Consider the following 17333-nt stretch of genomic DNA (forward strand, 5'->3'; position numbering starts at 1 on the left):
CTCCCCCGCCCACGACACCGGGGAGGAGGGCCGCGGGGAAGGCGCGGCAGGGGGCGCGGCGCAGCACGGCCGGCCAGGGAGGATGCTCGTGTCTCAGGAGGGGGCCAGGGCCAGGCGGGGCGGGATGCCGCCCGCCCGCCCGACGCCGGACCCCCGGCGGCCTGGACCTCCCGGGCGCGCGCCTCGGCCCGCGCAGCCCCGCGGCGGCCTCCGCCCGCTATGGTACGGTCCGGTACAGGCGCGGCCGGCCGCCGCCCCTAGTTGAGTGGCGCGCGCCACTGCCCCCGCGCGAAGCAGCCCTTCCTACGGGGCTCGGCTGCGGTCCGACTACCCCTCACGTCGCTTTTGAGGGGAGACTTGCCCCGTCCTCGCTCCCCCTCCGCGCCGCGCTCAGTGGTGGCGGCCGAGCCGAGTTCCGGTTCCTGTGGCTGCGGCCGCGGGCAGGCGGCGAGACTGGGGCGAGCGCGCAGTTGGCGCTTGGGCTCGGCTTCTGCCCCTCGCCGCGCCGCGGGGTGGCTGCAGCGCGGTGGCTGCGCTGCCCCTGACTCCCCTTCCCGGCGATGGTGCAATCCGAGGGCGCGTCCTTTCCCTGCCGCCGCTGACCCGGGTCCCCCACTCCATGGCCGCCTCGGCGCCGCCCCCACCGGACAAGCTGGAGGGAGGTGGCGGCCCCGCACCGCCCCCTGCGCCGCCCAGCACCGGGAGGAAGCAGGGCAAGGCCGGTGAGAGGGCTGAGATGGCTGGAGGCTGGAGAGGCCGTGGACTTGGGCACCTCGGAGGGAGGGTGGGCGGGTGGGGGAAGTGGTGGTCCTTAGGCTGAGGGGCCTGAAGGGAGGCTCCAGTGCAAAGGATGGGTGGGTGAAGCCCTCCAGGGGTTGGAGGCTTCAGAGGTTGGGTCACAGATTGAGGACCCTAGGTTTTGGAGGCACGTGGAATTCACAAGTCACTTAGAAGTCTGAGGGTGTCAAGAGATGGGATGTCTCTCATTTAAAGGAAGAGGCCGCTGAGTGTGGTCATACAATTTATTTTCCTGTTAACACCTTTGTTAGTGTTTGTTAAGTAAATAAGCGAGTGTCTATTGAAGTTAGAAGAGTTCCTCAGAGCAAGGCTGGGAGAAAGGAAGTCAGGGAAGCCTCAGGGAAACTTGTGTCTGCCTTTTGCTGCTCTTCCAGGTCTGCAAATGAAGAGCCCAGAGAAGAAGCGAAGGAAGTCAAATACTCAGGTGAGTGGTGGTTGGTGGGGGTAATTCCTCCGGGGGTTCTCCACTCTGCTGCTCCAGTATCCCTTTGTATCTTGCATCAGGTGCAGGAGAAGAGAATGCTGTCCCTCTTGCTCTGTTTCTGGTCCTTTCCCTCAACTTCATAACACCTTTGTGGGGGTGGGAAATGAGATGATCTGACCAAAGATCTTACCAGTCAGGATTAGAATCTTCCTCTCTCCCATTTTTCCTGTCCTGGTTCCCTCAGGATGATAACACCCATCACTTACTGAGCCTTTTAAGTGCCAGGGATTGTGCTAAAGGCTTTAGCAGTTTTGGGAGATAGGCATTGTCCCTATTTTACAGATGAGGAATCTGAGGTTTAGAGAAGTTAAATACCTGCTCCAGGGTCTTGAGGTTATTCAGCGTCAGAGCAGGGATTTCAGTGTAGTTCTGCCTGTTTTCAAAACACAGTTACACGGGCCAGCCCCGTGGCTTAGCGGTTAAGTGTGCGTGCTCCGCTACTGGCGGCCTGGGTTCGGATCCTGGGCGGGCACCAACACACTGCTTCTCCGGCCATGCTGAGGCCGCGTCCCACATACAGCAACTAGACGGATGTGCAACTACGACATACAACTATCTACTGGGGCTTTGGGGGAAAAAAAAACACAGTTACAGCACTGTGCTGGTTCTGCTTTCTACCCTCTGCTTCTCTGTTGCATTCTAAGCTCCATCTTGATTTTAGATCTGAGCTGGCCAGTACCAGCCTCCAAAATGTATATTGTGTTTCTAGTGCTCTCCTGGTTAACTCTGGCTCTCCCTCCATGACTGTCTTTTCCTCATCTGTTCCCCACCAGGGCCCTGCATACTCACATCTGACGGAGTTTGCACCACCCCCGACTCCCATGGTGGATCACCTGGTTGCATCCAACCCTTTTGAGGATGACTTCGGAGCCCCTAAGGTGGGGGCCGCAGCCCCTCCGTTCCTTGGCAGTCCTGTCCCCTTTGGAGGCTTCCGTGTACAGGGGGGCATGGCAGGCCAGGTACCCCCAGGCTATGGCACTGGGGGTGGAGGGGGCCCCCAGCCTCTTCGTCGACAGCCTCCCCCTTTCGCTTCCAACCCTATGGGCCCTGCTTTCAACATGCCCCCCCAGGGCCCTGGCTACCCACCCCCAGGCAACATGAGCTTTCCCAGCCAACCCTTCAGCCAGCCTCTGGGTCAAAACTTTAGCCCTCCTGGTGGGCAGATGATGCCAGGCCCGGTGGGGGGATTTGGCCCCATGATCTCACCGACTATGGGACAACCTCCCAGAGGGGAGCTGGGCCCCCCTTCTCTCCCCCAACGCTTTGCCCAGCCAGGGGCACCTTTTGGCCCTTCTCCTCTCCAGAGACCTGGTCAGGGGCTCCCCAGCCTGCCCGTCAACACAAGTCCTTTCCCTGGTCCGGACCCTGGCTTTCCTGGCCCCGGTGGTGAGGATGGGGGGAAGCCCTTGAATCCGCCTGCACCCACTGCTTTTCCCCAGGAGCCCCACTCAGGTTCCCCAGCTGCTGCTGTTAATGGGAATCAGCCCAGTTTCCCCCCAAACAGCAGTGGGCGGGGTGGGGGCACTCCAGATGCCAACAGCCTGGCACCTCCCGGCAAGGCAGGTGGGGGTTCAGGGCCCCAGCCTCCGTCAGGCCTGGTGTACCCATGTGGTGCCTGTCGGAGTGAGGTGAACGACGACCAGGATGCCATTTTGTGTGAGGCCTCCTGCCAGAAGTGGTTCCACCGCGAATGCACAGGCATGACTGAGAGTGCCTATGGGCTGCTGACCACAGAGGCCTCTGCTGTCTGGGCCTGCGATCTCTGCCTCAAGACCAAGGAGATCCAGTCTGTGTACATCCGCGAGGGCATGGGGCAGCTGGTGGCGGCTAACGATGGGTGACACTGGCGAGGGGGCCCAGGGAGGTGTATACGTCCCTCCTCGCTCTTTCAGGGTGATTGTTTCCATGTCTGGCTCTTGGTCCTTGTTTCCACTGGCTTCCCACCCCCATGGGGCAGAAACACAGTGGCTCCTGGGGGCAGAAAAGGAACTGAAGTGGGCAGGCAGAAGAGCCTGGATTGCTCTCCTTTCTGGAAACTTCTGCGTTGAGATCTACAGAGATCCAGGAAACCAAAGCCCTGCCAAGCAGAGCCTTTTTTTGTGGCTGTCTCTGGAGGCTTAGGGGTATGGCTGCAAGAGAAAAGAGGCTGGAGGACCATCTGGAGGGCAGGGGTGTCCCCTCTGCAGATGATGGACACCCCCAACACCTGTGCCTAACACTCCTACACAGCTCCAGCTTTAGTTTTTGGAGTCAAGCGTTAAAGCTTTGTTTCTGGCCAGAGGAGTTGGAATCTCGTCCCATCCCTTCAATAGCCCTTTCATGGGCTCTGGGAGACAGCTTTAGGTAATAAATGAGGATTTTTCCCTTTTCCTACCCGCCTCTTGCCTCCTCCAAGACCTACCCAGCTCCTTCCCCCTCAGAGAACCAAATAGCTTGAAGAAGAAGAGGAGAGTTCTCAGCTGTGGCAGTTTCTTGGTGATTTGGGGCTTCAAGACAGTAGGTAAGAAATGCTGTCAGGACATATCTCCCTCATACCAAAGTCACTGGTCCTTTCTCAGCCTCTTGTGCTTTTCTCCGAATGACCATATTTTTGCCAAAAATTGGGCTATGTGGTCTGACCGGAATATTTGAAGTTTGGACTGTCCTGGAGGCCTGGATTCTGTGGTCAAACCACCCCGCCCACCTTGCCCCTCTGTTGCACATTATCCTCAGCGCTGATCTTCAACCTTGGGCGCCCTCTTTCCCGGCCTCTGTGGCTTGATGGAAGGAAAGCTTGTAAAGGCACAGAGCCCTTATAACCTCATTTCTTCTGCTGATAGAAGAAGCCCCATCACAGCCTGTGGGTGTCAAGAGGCGGCAGGGCCCTCATTGCCTTGGTACTAAAATGCAGTCCAGAGCCTGGATGGTTTTGCTCTGTCTTTCCCTGCTATTGTTCAGAACTTCTCGGGCCTGATGGTCTAGCAGTTCTCATTCCTCCTGGCCAGAGTCCTGCACTGGGCTTTATTTTATTGTTTAAGCACTGCCTGTCAGAGATGGGCCTGGGGCTTGACCAGGAGCCCCTCACAGCTGCTCTTCCTTACGGCTCATGCACACATTCCTCAGTGGGGCGGGGAAGGCAGGCATGGGGTGTGGTCCTGAGAGAGTCAGCAGTCCCCTGCCCCCATTTCCCTTGGGACCCTAGCATGTGAGGAGAAGACACAGGTTTACTGCAGAGCTCACCTGCCTGCCCGGTGGGGAACCAGCAGCCTCTGTGGCTCTGAGAAGGAAAGGAGTGGCCTCTCGCCCAGTGTGTCCCCACACTGAAACAGCAGAGACGGCACCCCCCCACTGCTCAACTTTGGGTTGTGTTTGTGGTGGTTTGCCCTACTTTTATCTGTTGCTATTTTTGTGCTTTCTCTCCCCATCTCCACACTTTGTAAAACGGCTCCTGGGGGAGTGTCTGCTCAGTCCCTCTACCTGTCACTCCACTACTTTGTGGAAGAAAGTGGGAGTGGCAGAGATGTGGTGGTGGGGGTCTTTTATATGGTTGGATTAATAAAATGACTTGGAAATCCAGACAAGGACTCCTTGCCGTTTATGTGCACAAAGTTTGGAATGAGCCACTGTCACCTCTGGGAAGGATACTTGCGGGTGAGGCTATGTATACCCCCCAGGGACCTTGGAAGTGGGAATGGCAGCAAGATGCAGTCCTCTTGAGCTGAGCCAAGAGAGGCCTGTGTGCCCCACCCCTCCCCATGTGTCCCTGCTGTGAGAAACTGAGTTTCCTTTCTGAGCACATTCCTGCCCCAGGGCTGGAGCCAAGCCAGAGCTTTGGCTCCAAGGCCTCAGGGAGAAGAGTGCTCTTGGTGCTTCTGAGTTTAGCGCGTGCCCACCCCCCACTCCCTGGTTGTTTGTGTTAGGGGTCAAGTGTAGCTCCAAAGGTGGGGGAAGGAGCTGCCCCTGGTCTAGCTTTTGAAAATTTTGAAATGCTTTTCAGACCCCTCCCTCCCTTTTAAAAAAAGTACCAGTGGCATCCTTAAACACTCTGCACTGGAGCGGGGCACGGAGAGTGGCAGGAGGGCTATTTCCAACCCACAATTTGCCACTCTCCCCTTCCCCCCCAGCAGCTGTTTCTGTCTATCCTGGGTCAACCTGGCCCCTTGTCCCTGTCGTCTCTGGAGATGCCACCTTTTGCCTTTCAGTTTTGAGTCTTCCCTCTAGAAACGGTTTAGACACCGCGAAAGCAGGGAGGTCACTCAAAATTCAGTTTGCTGGAACTCCAGTCTTGCATGGGGAGGTAATCCCAGGTTCAAGGGCTGAGCAGGTCCCCCCTCTCCCCTCTCCTCCCCTCCCCTCCCCTGGCTCTCAATTCAGCTCTTATTGGCCAAAAGTTTCCGCCCCTTCAGGGAAGTTGACTTTCCATTGGCCAGTCCCTGGTCACATGACTCTCTCTCCTTTCTGGGGTTGGAAACCTCGGGAGGCAGCAACAAGTTCAGCCGAAGACTGAAGCAAGAGCTGGGTCAGGTAATGCCCCAGCGGGAAGAGGCCCTTAGATCCCCTGTGAGAGGGAGGATGACAGAGAGGAAGGGCGGAGTTCGAAGGTTGGGCGCTACTGGCGATTTGTCTGCTTGTCACGTCTGGGCCAGGGGAAGGGGGACCATGGGCCATCTTTTCTAAAACAGGAACTTGCTGTGGGTCCCCCAGGCAACTTCTGTGGCCCTAGGTCCTTTGCTTTAGAGGTTTGGGAGAATAACTCTTAGAAGGGTTGAAATTAGCTAGATGAAACTTCCCAGCTTCGTACAGAGCGGGAGAGCTCCTCCTTTAGCTGTCTTTTAGAAATAGCAGAAGTCTCTGACAATCCTTAAAGGATGTTTTTGTTGAATCCTGCCTGAATGAAAAGAGAGGAGGTAGTGGGGAGGGGGTGGAGGTGGGTTTTCTTCTAAGAGGTCGATGAGAAGAAAGAGATCTGAAAACACAGTGGGGAAGTGTGGAGATGAGACAGCAGGAGGAACTTCCTCATAAGGCAGTGAGATGCTGGCTTGGGAAAACAGGGGTATCTTTTGGAATCTTTGGTGAACCTAACCAAGGGAGAGGTCCAGGGGTTTGGAACCCTGAGTGCAGGGGTTCCAGACTGTCTCCTGTTTGGGTCTCAGAAGTGTTTGTCTTGTTGACCCAAATACCATTACTGGTTTCCATGGAGACACTGGGTCTGACATCACTCTGGTTGCCATGGTGCCTGGTTCTGGAGGACCTGAGCAGGCTGTACACAGCCAGGGATAAACAGGGACTTCAGCCCAAGCCGCTGCCACTTCCTTCCTGCCACCACCTGTTAACAGTCACACACAGCAACTGGGGATGCAGAGATGATGACAGAACAGCGGGGGAGGGGCCTGAGAGCAGAAGGCCGCATGCACAGTGATGGCTCTATGGATGCTTGTAGAAGCCAACCAGGGGTGTCCTGTTGGACTCGGTGTGGGGAAGTCATTGCAGCCCTTCTCCTGTCTCCTCGTGGGATGGGTGCTTGTGTCTGGCAGGCATGGGCATTGGGGAAGACACTGCCAAGTGTCCTTCATCTGGCCCAGGCTTGGGTCTTGATTGGCAAGGGCCACAGGAGGTTATTAGGGCACTGTGCAGGGCTTACACCAGCTCCAACAGAAGGGGGCAGCATGCTGATTTCCCAAGGCAGACCTGCCATACTTCTTCCCCAGCCTCAGCCTCACTTCCCATTCCCAGGGTTCGCTTACAGAGTCCTTTTCCACTTGTCACCCTTCGAGCCCCTCAGTAAGCAGTCATTCACTCTCCTCTGAAGGATCACAATCCAAGACTTGGGGGGTCGGCTCATCCATCCCTCCACCTTTATGCCAGGTCCCAGTTGCAGCTGCCCAGCCTGAAGGGACAGTCTTAGCCTCGGAGGAAGGGGTCACTCTCTTCTTACCCTGCCTTGCGTCAGGCTTTGGTAGCCGAAGTGACTTCCCATTCCCACCCTGCCAAGGCACAGCAGATTAGCAGGGGGCAGGACCACAGCCCTGATTTTTGTCCATGCTTTGCAAACTGTAAAGTGCTTTATACATGATAGTTGTCATAAATCTCTTTTCCCAGTCACCTTCAAGTTCCTTAAGATGAAACTTTGGAGATTACTAAGAAGGGAAGCAGACTTTAGAATGGAGAGTGAGTGACAAGGAGATTTACTAGAGGTACATTCAGATGGATCTAAGCTATGCCATTTGTTCTCAATCCTGGCTGCACATGAGAGTCATCTTAGAATCATCTAAGACCATCATCTGGTCTTATAAAAGACCCATCCCCGAGCCTGACCCTGAAACCAACTGAGTCAGAATCTTAGGTGATTCCAGTGTGCAGCCAGTGTTGAGAATCCTGGACTAGACCATACAAAGGACTTACGGTGGGTGGGCGGGAGACTTAGGGCTGAAGGAGGCCCTCGAGTCTTCTCTTCCAGGCCCTGGGGGAGGAGGTGGTGATTGTGGGGGAGCCTAGGGTGGCGAAGGGAGGGCTGGGTTTCCCTCACTCTTCTTACTAACTGTTCATCTTTGGCAGGTCAAGTCAGTCACCCTTTTTGGCCTTTGTCTTCCCTGACTACAACATAAGAGAGTTGGCCTGGATTTTCCCCAAAGCCTTTCCAGCCCTATGCTTCTTTTACCTTTCAAGGTCCATTCAGTTTCCCAAGGCCCTGGGAGAGACAAGCTTCACTGTGGCTGTTGGCACATTCTGATTTGCAAGGCAAATACTGCCCAGAAGAGTTGAGGGGTTAGGGTCAGAAGGACTGGAACCAGGCTGGTTCTGGAAGCTGCTGCCCAGCCCTTAAACCTTGGAACCCAGCCGGGGCTACTCTCTGCATCCTGCCTCTCCTGAAGGGAGCTGGGGCCCTTAAGAGAGCTTTTCTTTGCAGGTGGCAGCCACAGCAGCCTTGGGGACCTTAGCAACTATGGCCTCCTGCCCAGACTCGGACAATAGCTGGGTGCTTGCTGGCTCAGAGGTAGGAAAAGCAGGCCTGGGAACCACATGGAAGAGAGGTTCCTGCAGGGCTGGGCTGCTTTCTGGGTCCTAATGGTCACCTGCATCACCTTGGTCCTGATGTTCACCTACATTACCTCCTGCTGGCCGTAAGGGGAACTCTAGTGGTAGAGAGAAGGAGATCAGGCCCCAGGAGTCAGGTGTTGGGACTTAGACCATGCCTTGAAAGAAGGGTACCACTGGGGTAACCTGTGAGAAGTAGGGAAGAAATTCTGGTGGGGAGACCAGCATGAACAAAGGTCCTGAGGCAACAATGGGAACGCCATGTTGGGGGAGACTGTGAGGAGGTCCATTGGATGAAGTGGAGACATGGGTCAGACAGTGTTGGAGTGAGATTGGGAGCAGAGCCTGGGAACCTCTGGAAGAGGCCTGAAGGGCCTGGCTCAGGCATTCAGGCCTCATCCTGATGGGAAATCACTGAAGGGCTTTGAGGAGGAGGGATTCAAGACAATCATTGCTTTGGGCAGAGGGTGAAGCCACTGTGTGGGCTGGGTGGGAAGAGGAGGAGAGTGTTTTGAAGGTCCTGCAGTCCAGGTAGTAGTTAGTGGGGCAGGATCCCAGTGGACTCCTGTGCTCCTGAAGCCACTGAGAAGGGAGAGTGGGGCTGGCAGGGTGGGGGACTGAGTGGCTGGAGAGAGTCTGTTGAGGGATGCAAGCCCTAGTGGCTCGGCATGTTAGAAGCACCAGGAGGGGAGGAGGGGAGGAGCTTGAGGGAAACCGATGGAATTTGAGTGCCCTAGAGGAGCTCGGTTGGGAGTGAAGGAGCTGACCTCAGGGATGACGCTGGAGCGGGGACCATGGACTGGGGCTTGCCGGCAGAGGGGACGAACACCATGCTCTCAGCCAGAGCCCTGGCCTCCTGTTGGGGTGCCTTTGCTGACAGCTGGGGGACCTTGGACAAACCACTGCATATCTCTGACCTTCCCTGTAAAAAGGGAGTTGTGATTCTTGCCTTGTAGGGATGGCCATGAGAAAAAAGTGATTTGAAAATTGCAAAGAAACATACTAAGGTCAAGAATTATCCTTGGAGGGATAGTGGGAGCCATGGATGGGGTGAACAGGCAGTGGGCCTGCCCAGGGGGAGTATGCAGAGAGAGGAGAGGCCGAGGCTGCGGCCAGGCTGCGAGCACCATGGGGGACAGGCTCTCTGTGGCTGTGATGAGTCAGGCTTCTGCAAGCAGCTCCTGGGAGAGGGGTCTGTGGGGAATGGGGAAGGCCAGAAAAGCTTGGAAGATATAAGTGCAGTGGGCGGCCCGTTGTGAGGGGAACTGCAGGGAAGCCTGTGGGGAACATGACTGTGACCCTTGGGCACCCAGGGGACTTTGTTCTCTTGCCATCCTCCCACCTTCCAACCGATAACTGGGTTGTTCATTTGTGGGGAGGGAGGGAAGTGTGATGATCTTGGAGGGGAGGGAGACACAGGCTCTAGCTGGCTTCTCAGGGGAGGTGGGGAGGGCTCCAGGTTTGTACAGTGGTCCCGTCCTTGGTCCAGTGGTGTTGCTTTATTGAACAGAAACTTTGCCTCTGAAAGTTCCTTAGAGCAGCAGGTGAGGTTAGTGATGGCCACACACTACATGGAGCTAAGATGCTGCAGTGCCTGCTGACCTCCCCCGGCTTAGGATCGCCTCACTACTGAATGTATTATATTTTTGTGAGATGGGAGTTGGGATCCCTGTGCAGTGGGCTGTTCCTAGGGGCCCCAGCAGGGCACCTCGTGCTCCTGCTTTTGTCCTGCTGTCCCTCCTCTGAAGTAGCCCTTCTGCTTGTGCCCCTTCCCCCAGAGCTTGCCTGTGGAGACCCTGGGCCCAGAATCCAAGACAGACCCAGAGTTGGAGACAGCTCCCCAAGCCCCTCGGAGCCCCTCCAAGGCAGATGGTGAAGAACTAGCTGCGCCCTTGGGTGGAGACGGTAAGAGGGCCCCCCTGAGGGTGGAGCCACCTCCCCTCCGTGTTCTGGGGTTTCCCAGTTTCCTCAGGGAAAGGGAGGCTGGTTAGTCTTATTTCCTGCATTAATCTCAGTTTAAAACCTTCTTCTCTCATTCCATCCTGGCTTTTTCCTGCCCCTTCCAACCTGGTAGGGGCCTGCGGGAACCAGAGGAAGTTCAGTTGGGGGGCAGTTATGTTTTTCCTGAGCTTTTTCTCCCACCACAGAGACCCTGTTCCAGAGTAAAAGCTCCCAGTCTGGTCCCATTTTGCCAGAGGAGACTGAGGCTAAGGTGAGGCCCTTCACAGGGGTACGGAAGGGCGTGGGGAGGGCCAGGAGCTACTCACGGCTGTGTCTGCATCAGGGGGTCCTGGAAGATGATGGTTGCGGTGTCGAGCCTCCTGGCCCAGGAGACACAGCGGCCCAGGGAGACTTGGAGGAGACCCCCGTGGTGGCAGACCTTGGACCGGACACACAGGAGCTGGAGGACCAGAGTCCCCCACAGAGCCTGCCCTCATCCCCCAAAGCAGGTGAGAGTCCTCCTTGTCTCCCTGTGTCACTGTCCTTCTAGAAGGTGTGAGAGTAGCCATCAGTGCTGAGCACAGCTCTGGTTCAGGCCCTAGGACTTAGCACCTTGGTGCCCTCCTTAAATTATGTCCATGAATCCTCACCACCACCCCTGGGGACAATGAGGCTCAGAGATGTTAAGTGACTTGACCAAGGTCACACAGCTTGTAAGTGGCAGGGCCCAGGTCTGGTTGAATCTTTCCTCTCTGCCATGGGGCCTCCTCTTTTCTTGCCTCTAGATTCAACCCTCATTCCCTGAGTCGCTTCCATGTGTCAGCTCTGGGTGAGGGGGAGGAGAGAGGATGAGTGGTTCACGGCCTATGTAAGAGGCAGACTAGACTGAGTCAAAATACAAGTCAGACCTAGGAGGGGTGCAAAAGGGAGGTGTAGTTAAGGCCCTCCCACAGTGGGGGAGAGTGGTTCAGTCAGGGGACAGGTTGAGGGAAGGGAGAGGCAGGGACAGTTGGGGAAAGGTTCGCATTGGAGGTGACATTTAAGTAGAGCCTTGAGCAAAGAGTAGGTTTTTGATAGGTAGGGTAGGAGGGAGAGAACGTTCCAGGCCAAGCCTGCAGCATCAGCAAAGGGATGGGGCCACCTGTCCTGTGCTAAGGAGGCTGTGTCCCAGGCTTGTGGCAGGGGAATGTATGACTCCATCTCTGTTGAAGGGTGACAGGGTGGAGGGGGAGGCCGGGGCCTGGGGCCGTCTAGGAGGCAGCTGCAGTGGTCAGGCAAAGGTCACGCAGACCTGCGCCATGGCAGGTACAAGGGTGTGAGAGGGTGTGCGGTCAAGATGTTTAAGTGTCGGATTGTCTGCCTGTGAGGTGATGAGGGAGGGCTGAGGTTGGCTGGGTGGTAGCGGGGGTGCCTTGCCCTGCACTGGGGGAACCCCAGAAGAGAACTGGTTTGGAGGGCAGCATGTGGCGCATTTGGTCCCTGAGGGACACCAGATGGGAGTGGCCAGTCGGCAGTCAGCGTCCAGGCCTGGAGCTCTAGGGAGGCTGGGTCAGGAGTTACAGATCAGGGGCTCCTCCGCTGCAGGGGGAAGTCAGTGGCGTGGGTGAGGTAGTCGGGGACTGTGTGTACAGTGAGAAGAGCAGAGAACCAGAAATGGGCCGGGGAGACCACCACCTTTAGGACTGGGAAGAGCCAGGGAGGGACTGAGAAGTAATGGCCCGAGTTAGGACAGAACCACAGAACTAGGAGGGTGGCAATAGTTGCAGGAGCTTGATGCACGACACACGGGGGAAGGAGGGTACTCTTAGGACGAAAGCTGCTCTTGTACTTTACAGATTGAAAGGACTGGTGTCCCACCTCCAGGCTAGGCAGGCACGGTCATTGATGCCCAGGCAGAAGTGGGCAGGGCCTCTATGTGCCCCTCTCTGTGGTCGAGGCCAGGGCCCTCCTCATGTCTTCCTCCACTTCTCTCTCCCCATGTCCCGTCTCTCCAGTTGCCTGACCGCCCTGTCCCCATCCCTTCCTCCAGCTTGGATCAGGGAGGAGGTCCACTGCTCCAGCAGTGAGGATGACACGGATGTGGACGTGGAGGGTCTGCGGAGACGGCGGGGCTGGGAGCCCAGCACTCCTCAGCCCGCTGTGCCCCGGGGTGTGGAGGACCAGGCCCGGGGCGAGGGTGCAGGCGGGGAGCTGGGCATCTCCCTCAACATGTGTCTCCTCGGAGCCCTGGTTCTGCTGGGCCTGGGGCTCCTCCTCTTCTCCGGTGAGTAGTACCTCCCCTGCTGGGGCCTTGAGCCTCCTCCAGCCCCTCCTGCCCTCCTGCCGTGCTTTCACCATGCCCTACCTCCTCCTCTGAGGTCCTCACCGTGCTCCTCTGTCTCCATCCTCAGGTGGCCTCTCAGAGTCTGAGAGTGGTGAGTGGGGAGGGGCCCTGGCTTTTGCCTGTCTGTCCCCTCCCAGCCCTGGGAGGCTGACGGTGGCAGTTCTCTGGGTCAGGAGGAGGGATGCTGGGGGCTGTACATTTATTGCTTAGTTACTGGCCTTGTCAGCTATTCTGGGTGACCCTTGGCCCTTTACCTCTCTGGACCTTTCAGACACAAGGTGGGTCCAGGGCAGGAGGGTGACTGTGTCTGCAGATGGGTGGGGGGAGGAGTGGGCTCTGTGTCCCTTGGGGCCAGTTTCAGGACTCCACTTTCCCGCAGGGCCCATGGAGGAAGTGGAACTTCAGGTCTTCCCAGATCCCGGGTCAGATACTGAGATGCTGGATGCTGTGGGGGATGGGCAGGTAGGTGTGAATGTCTCCAGAGGTGTTGGGGGCCTGGAGGGGGAGATTTGGGGCTGCCCAGGCTATGGGGCAGGTTGGGGTGACTGGATCCTTTGCTTTCAGGATGGGCTAAGGCAGCAGCTGCAGGCCTCGGTGCCCCCTGACAGTGTCCCCAGCCTGCAGAACATGGCCCTTCTGCTAGACAAGCTGGCCAAGGAGAACCAGGACATCCGGCTGCTGCAGGCCCAGCTGCAGGTGGGCACCAGCAGGAGGGGGTGGGCTGGGCCGGCCCTCCCTAGGCCCGGTGTCTGTCCTAGTGTCCTCCCTGAAAAGAAGTTTCCCCTATTCACCCACACACCTTGAACCTCTCCCTTTTCCACTATAGTCAGGTCATCTTCCTAGTCCTCTGTTCTCATCCCTCATGCTAAGGTTTAGGCCAGGGCTGGCATACCTGTTTCACGTGGCATGCCACCTCTGATTGATTGGTATGGTCTGCCTGGAGCATTGTGTGGAGAAAGATTTGAAGAACATGCCAAGGCTCAATGGGAGAGAAGTGCTGTGATCAATTAATGATGTCTGCTCTGGGTATGGGAGGTGGAAACAGGGTAATGAGAGCCACATATTGGCTATCCTTAGGTGAATCGAAGAAGTGTGTGCTTATATAAGGACATAAAAGCTGAAGTCTATGATGGAATTTGGGGATCCCAGGGTCTGGTGCAGGGTGCAGATGGGGAGAAGGACGAGAACCAAATCCTCTGAGTGTCCAGGCCATAAAAGGGACTTGGGCCACCTGCGCACTATAATGGAATGGAATTGGGATAGAAGGCACTGGGCCCATCCTGACTAGGACCCTCCTGTGGTGCCCTCCATCCCTACCCCCATTCCAGGCCCAGAAGGAAGAGCTTCAGAGCCTGATGCATCAGCCCAAAGGGCTAGAAGAGGAGAATGCCCGGCTCCGGGGGGCCCTGCAGCAGGGCGAGGCCGCCCAGCGGGCCCTGGAGTCAGAGCTGCAGCAGCTGCGGGCCCGGCTCCAGGGGCTGGAGGCTGACTGTGTCCGGGGCACAGATGGGGTGTGCCTCAACTGGGGCAGAGGCCCGCAGGGTGGCAAGGTCACCAAGCAGCAAGGCACCAGGGGACAGGAGCCAGGCCTTGGCTTCCTGGAGCAGAAAGAACGGCTAGAGGCTGAGGCCCAGGCATTAAGGCAAGAGTTGGAGAGGCAGCGGCGGCTGCTGGGGTCTGTGCAGCAGGACCTGGAGCAGAGCCTGAGGGGCATGGGCCGAGGGGACCCCGCTCATGCTGGCCTGGCTGAGCTGGGCCACAGGCTGGCCCAGAAGCTACAGGGCCTGGAGAACTGGAGCCAGGATCCTGGGGTCCCTACCAATGCCTCAGAGGCCTCGCGTCAGGAGCCCCACTTGCAGAGTTCCAGGGAGCAGAGTGGAAAGGAAAAGTGGCAGGATGGGCAGGGGGACCAGAAGGCTGACCACTGGAAGCATAAGAAGGAGGAATCCGGCCGGGAAAGAAAGAAGAGCTGGGGGCATGAGGAGGACAGGGAGCGGGCAGGGAGGCAGAAGGAGGGCAAGCCAAGAGTGGAGGATTGGGGCAGCAAGAAGGATGGCAGGCGGCAGGGCCCCAAGGAGACCCCCCGGAAGAGTGGGAGCCCCCACTCCTCCAAAGAAAGGCAGAAGCAGGCTCAGTGGAAGGAGGGAGCTAAAGACAGACATGACCCCCTGCCACCCTGGGCAGAGCTCTTGAGGCGCAAGTACCGGGCACCCCAGGGCTGCTCAGGCGTGCACGAGTGTGCCCGGCAGGAGGGCCTGGCCTTCTTTGGCGTGGAGCTAGCCCCAGTGAGGCAACAGGAGCTGGCCTCTCTGCTGAGGGCGTACCTGGCGCGGCTGCCCTGGGCGGGGCAGCTGACTGAGGAGCTGCCCCTCTCACCTGCCTACTTTGGTGAGGATGGCATCTTCCGCCACGACCGCCTCCGCTTCCGGGACTTTGTGGATGCCTTGGAGGACAGCCTGGAGGAGGCTGCTGTGAGACAGACAGGTGATGATGATGAAGTGGATGACTTTGAGGACTTCATCTTCAGCCACTTCTTTGGAGACCAAGCACTGAAGAAGAGGTGGGCAGCTATGGGGGAGTTGGGTTGGGTGGGACAGAGAGGAATGAGGCAGGGGGATCTAGGGCCCTGAGTTGGGTCTTCAGTTTGAGGTCTTATCTCCACTTTTAGTCCCCTGCTGGCTTCCCTTGGAGGAGGCATCCTTTCCTGTCTTGCCCTGAGGGCAGGAAGCTGCCTGTGCTCAGCCCAGAGTGGTCCTGGGAGTCCCCTTTTGGGCTGGGGGAACTTTTCCTCCTGAGTTGTCTATCCTGCCTATACCTTCCTGGCCCAGGGGGTAAGGGAGATTGCTCCCCAACTGGGGCCTCCATCCTGGGGAACCAGGTCTGGCCCCCTGACGTGACTGGGGGTGGCTGCCTGTGTCAGCTGCCTTAGGAGAAGCAGCGTCCCCTCTCCTCGGAGAGCCCCTTCTCATCCCACGGCGTTGTCCTCTAAAGGCCTCTTCCTGCCCCCTCCCCATGTCTCCCCACAGGTCAGGGAAGAAGGACAAACACTCACGGGGCCCCAGAGTTGTGGGGCCCAGGGAGGAGCACAGCCACCACTCCCGGGGCTGAGGTCTGGTGTTATCTAACCCCTGGGGACTGTTAAACTGCCAAATCCAGCAGCAGCCCTGCACTGACACCACCTTTGCTAGAAAAAGGCCTTAGCGGGACCTGCCTCACCGTCTATGCAAATATATGCAAATGTTCAGGGCCCTGGGATGTGCCCCTTGGCAGCCTGATTGTGTCCTGCCAATGTGAAGGGGGGATGGGAGGGGAGCCTGTTTTTTAGGGGGAGTGGGGTGGGGTGGGAATGGCATTCTGATTCTGAAGCCAAAGAGCTTTCATCCTCCTGTACTGTGTGTACGCCCCCAGAGTGGGCCCCTTGGCTGCACACGCTGACCTGTGCCCCCTGGGATTCGACTAGAGTTGCTGGCTGGAGGCCCAGCCTGAGGGCTTTCCCTGGGGTTTTGTTAGATTTGGAAGCAGCTGTCCCCAGGGGGTGAAGTCCCCTTTTTACCCCTGCTTCTCACATGGCTTCACCTCCTATGTGAACTGGAGACTCAGATCCCAATAAAATGCTGTTGGAGCTGTGACACTGGGTGGGGGCTCTGTCACTTGGGGTGGCTTCTAAGCACAGGGGCCACCCCACACCACCACCTCCTAGGCTGCGGTACACACCTGCTTCTCCCATATGCTCCCTTCCCCCTCACCTCATCCTCCCAGCAGACCTCAGGCCCTCTAGGCAGGAACTGCCCGTTTGCTCCCAACTGCCCTGGCTGCCCCCCTGGGAGATGTAGAAAAAACAAGCGTGGGTTTTGGAGTCTGAGATTTGGGCTCAAATCCAGGCTGAGTGATTTTGGGGCAGTTAATCTCTGGGATCCTTGGGTTTCTTATCCTCAGAAAAATGAGATTGAAGGGCTGGGGGAGAGATTAAATAAAGCAATGTAAGCAAAATGCCTGTCCCATATTTGGCGCTCAAAAGTTATTTCACTCCCTTCAGAGTGCAGAGGAGGGAGGAGAGGACCTCCTCCCCCTCCCCCCCCCAGCTTCTGGGGTTGGGGAGCCACTAGGTGGCGCCCTGGCTCCACATTTGCTCCAGACCTCGCTTCCCCAGGTACTTAGTGCCCCAAATCTTGGACCCCACCCCACTGACCCCAGGCCTGCTCCGCTAACAAGCTCTCCCAAGAAGACCCAAACCCCCCAGGCTACTCTTTAGGAAGTGCTTCCTGACTGGGCTTCTCAACTGCCCTGGAAATCCCCCAGCGAGTGGGAGTGCGGGTGTCGGGGCAGAGTGCCGGGGCAGAATGATGGTGTCATTTTGGGCCAGGTCAGAGGAGCATTGTCACTGAAGGGGGGAGGGACTACAGGCTCCACAAGGGGGCTGTGATCGATTTCTGTATTATTTAGCAAGTGCTTATGTAACACTAGGACTGACGTGCCAGCCACTGTTCGAGAGCTCTACGTGTTAGCTCATTTATCAGGTGTCTGGTGGGATGGGGCAGGGCGGGCTGGGGATGGAACAAAGACCACTCCTTCAGCAAACCTTTTATCCAGTCTATTGTGTCCCAGAACCAGTGAGGCACTGGGGATACAGGGACGACTTGAGGAGCTTACAGTCCACTGGAGCCTGCTTTCTGCAACAGGAGGGACTGTAGTTAGACCTAAGGACGACTTTCCTCCCAGGCAGAGGGTCAGTGATAGGGGCTGTAGGGCGGTTTAGGAAAGGAGCCTTATATT

General features: G+C 57.3%; 1 protein-coding gene across 5 annotated transcripts; it reads left to right on the forward strand.

Moving 5' to 3' along the window:
• The first annotated feature begins 329 nt into the window (after positions 1–329).
• Positions 330–16563, forward strand: PBXIP1 (PBX homeobox interacting protein 1). 5 transcript variants are annotated; one of them, XM_087442275.1, is made up of 13 exons: positions 330–722; positions 1173–1222; positions 2056–2160; positions 8169–8255; positions 10075–10201; positions 10444–10508; positions 10581–10746; positions 12267–12500; positions 12628–12651; positions 12940–13022; positions 13125–13256; positions 13889–15120; positions 15587–16563. In XM_087442275.1, exons 1-13 carry the CDS (start codon positions 620–622, stop codon positions 15666–15668), a joined length of 2490 nt encoding a protein of 829 aa, XP_087298401.1. In that variant the 5' UTR covers positions 330–619; the 3' UTR covers positions 15669–16563. The 5 variants fall into 5 exon arrangements, with proteins under 5 accessions (XP_087298401.1, XP_004436175.1, XP_087298398.1 ...); XM_004436118.3 differs by lacking the exons at positions 330–722; positions 1173–1222; positions 2056–2160 and adding an exon at positions 5708–5785; XM_087442267.1 differs by lacking the exons at positions 330–722; positions 1173–1222; positions 2056–2160 and adding an exon at positions 5838–5862.
• Positions 16564–17333: the final 770 nt, after the last annotated feature.

Source organism: Ceratotherium simum, chromosome 2, assembly GCF_057802395.1.
Source record: "Ceratotherium simum simum isolate JZ-2026a chromosome 2, ASM5780239v1, whole genome shotgun sequence".
Classification (NCBI taxonomy): domain Eukaryota; kingdom Metazoa; phylum Chordata; class Mammalia; order Perissodactyla; family Rhinocerotidae; genus Ceratotherium; species Ceratotherium simum.

What these genes read in the sequence shown, in the direction of transcription:
- PBXIP1 (XM_087442275.1), top strand. Translation starts at nt 620, where the DNA reads ATGGCCGCCTCGGCGCCGCCCCCACCGGACAAGCTGGAGGGAGGTGGC. An exon ending in TGCGCCCTTGGGTGGAGACG is followed by an intron (nt 10,202 to 10,443) that starts GTAAGAGGGCCC and finishes CTCCCACCACAG; the next exon opens with AGACCCTGTTCCAGAGTAAA. An exon ending in GACCAAGCACTGAAGAAGAG is followed by an intron (nt 15,121 to 15,586) that starts GTGGGCAGCTAT and finishes GTCTCCCCACAG; the next exon opens with GTCAGGGAAGAAGGACAAAC.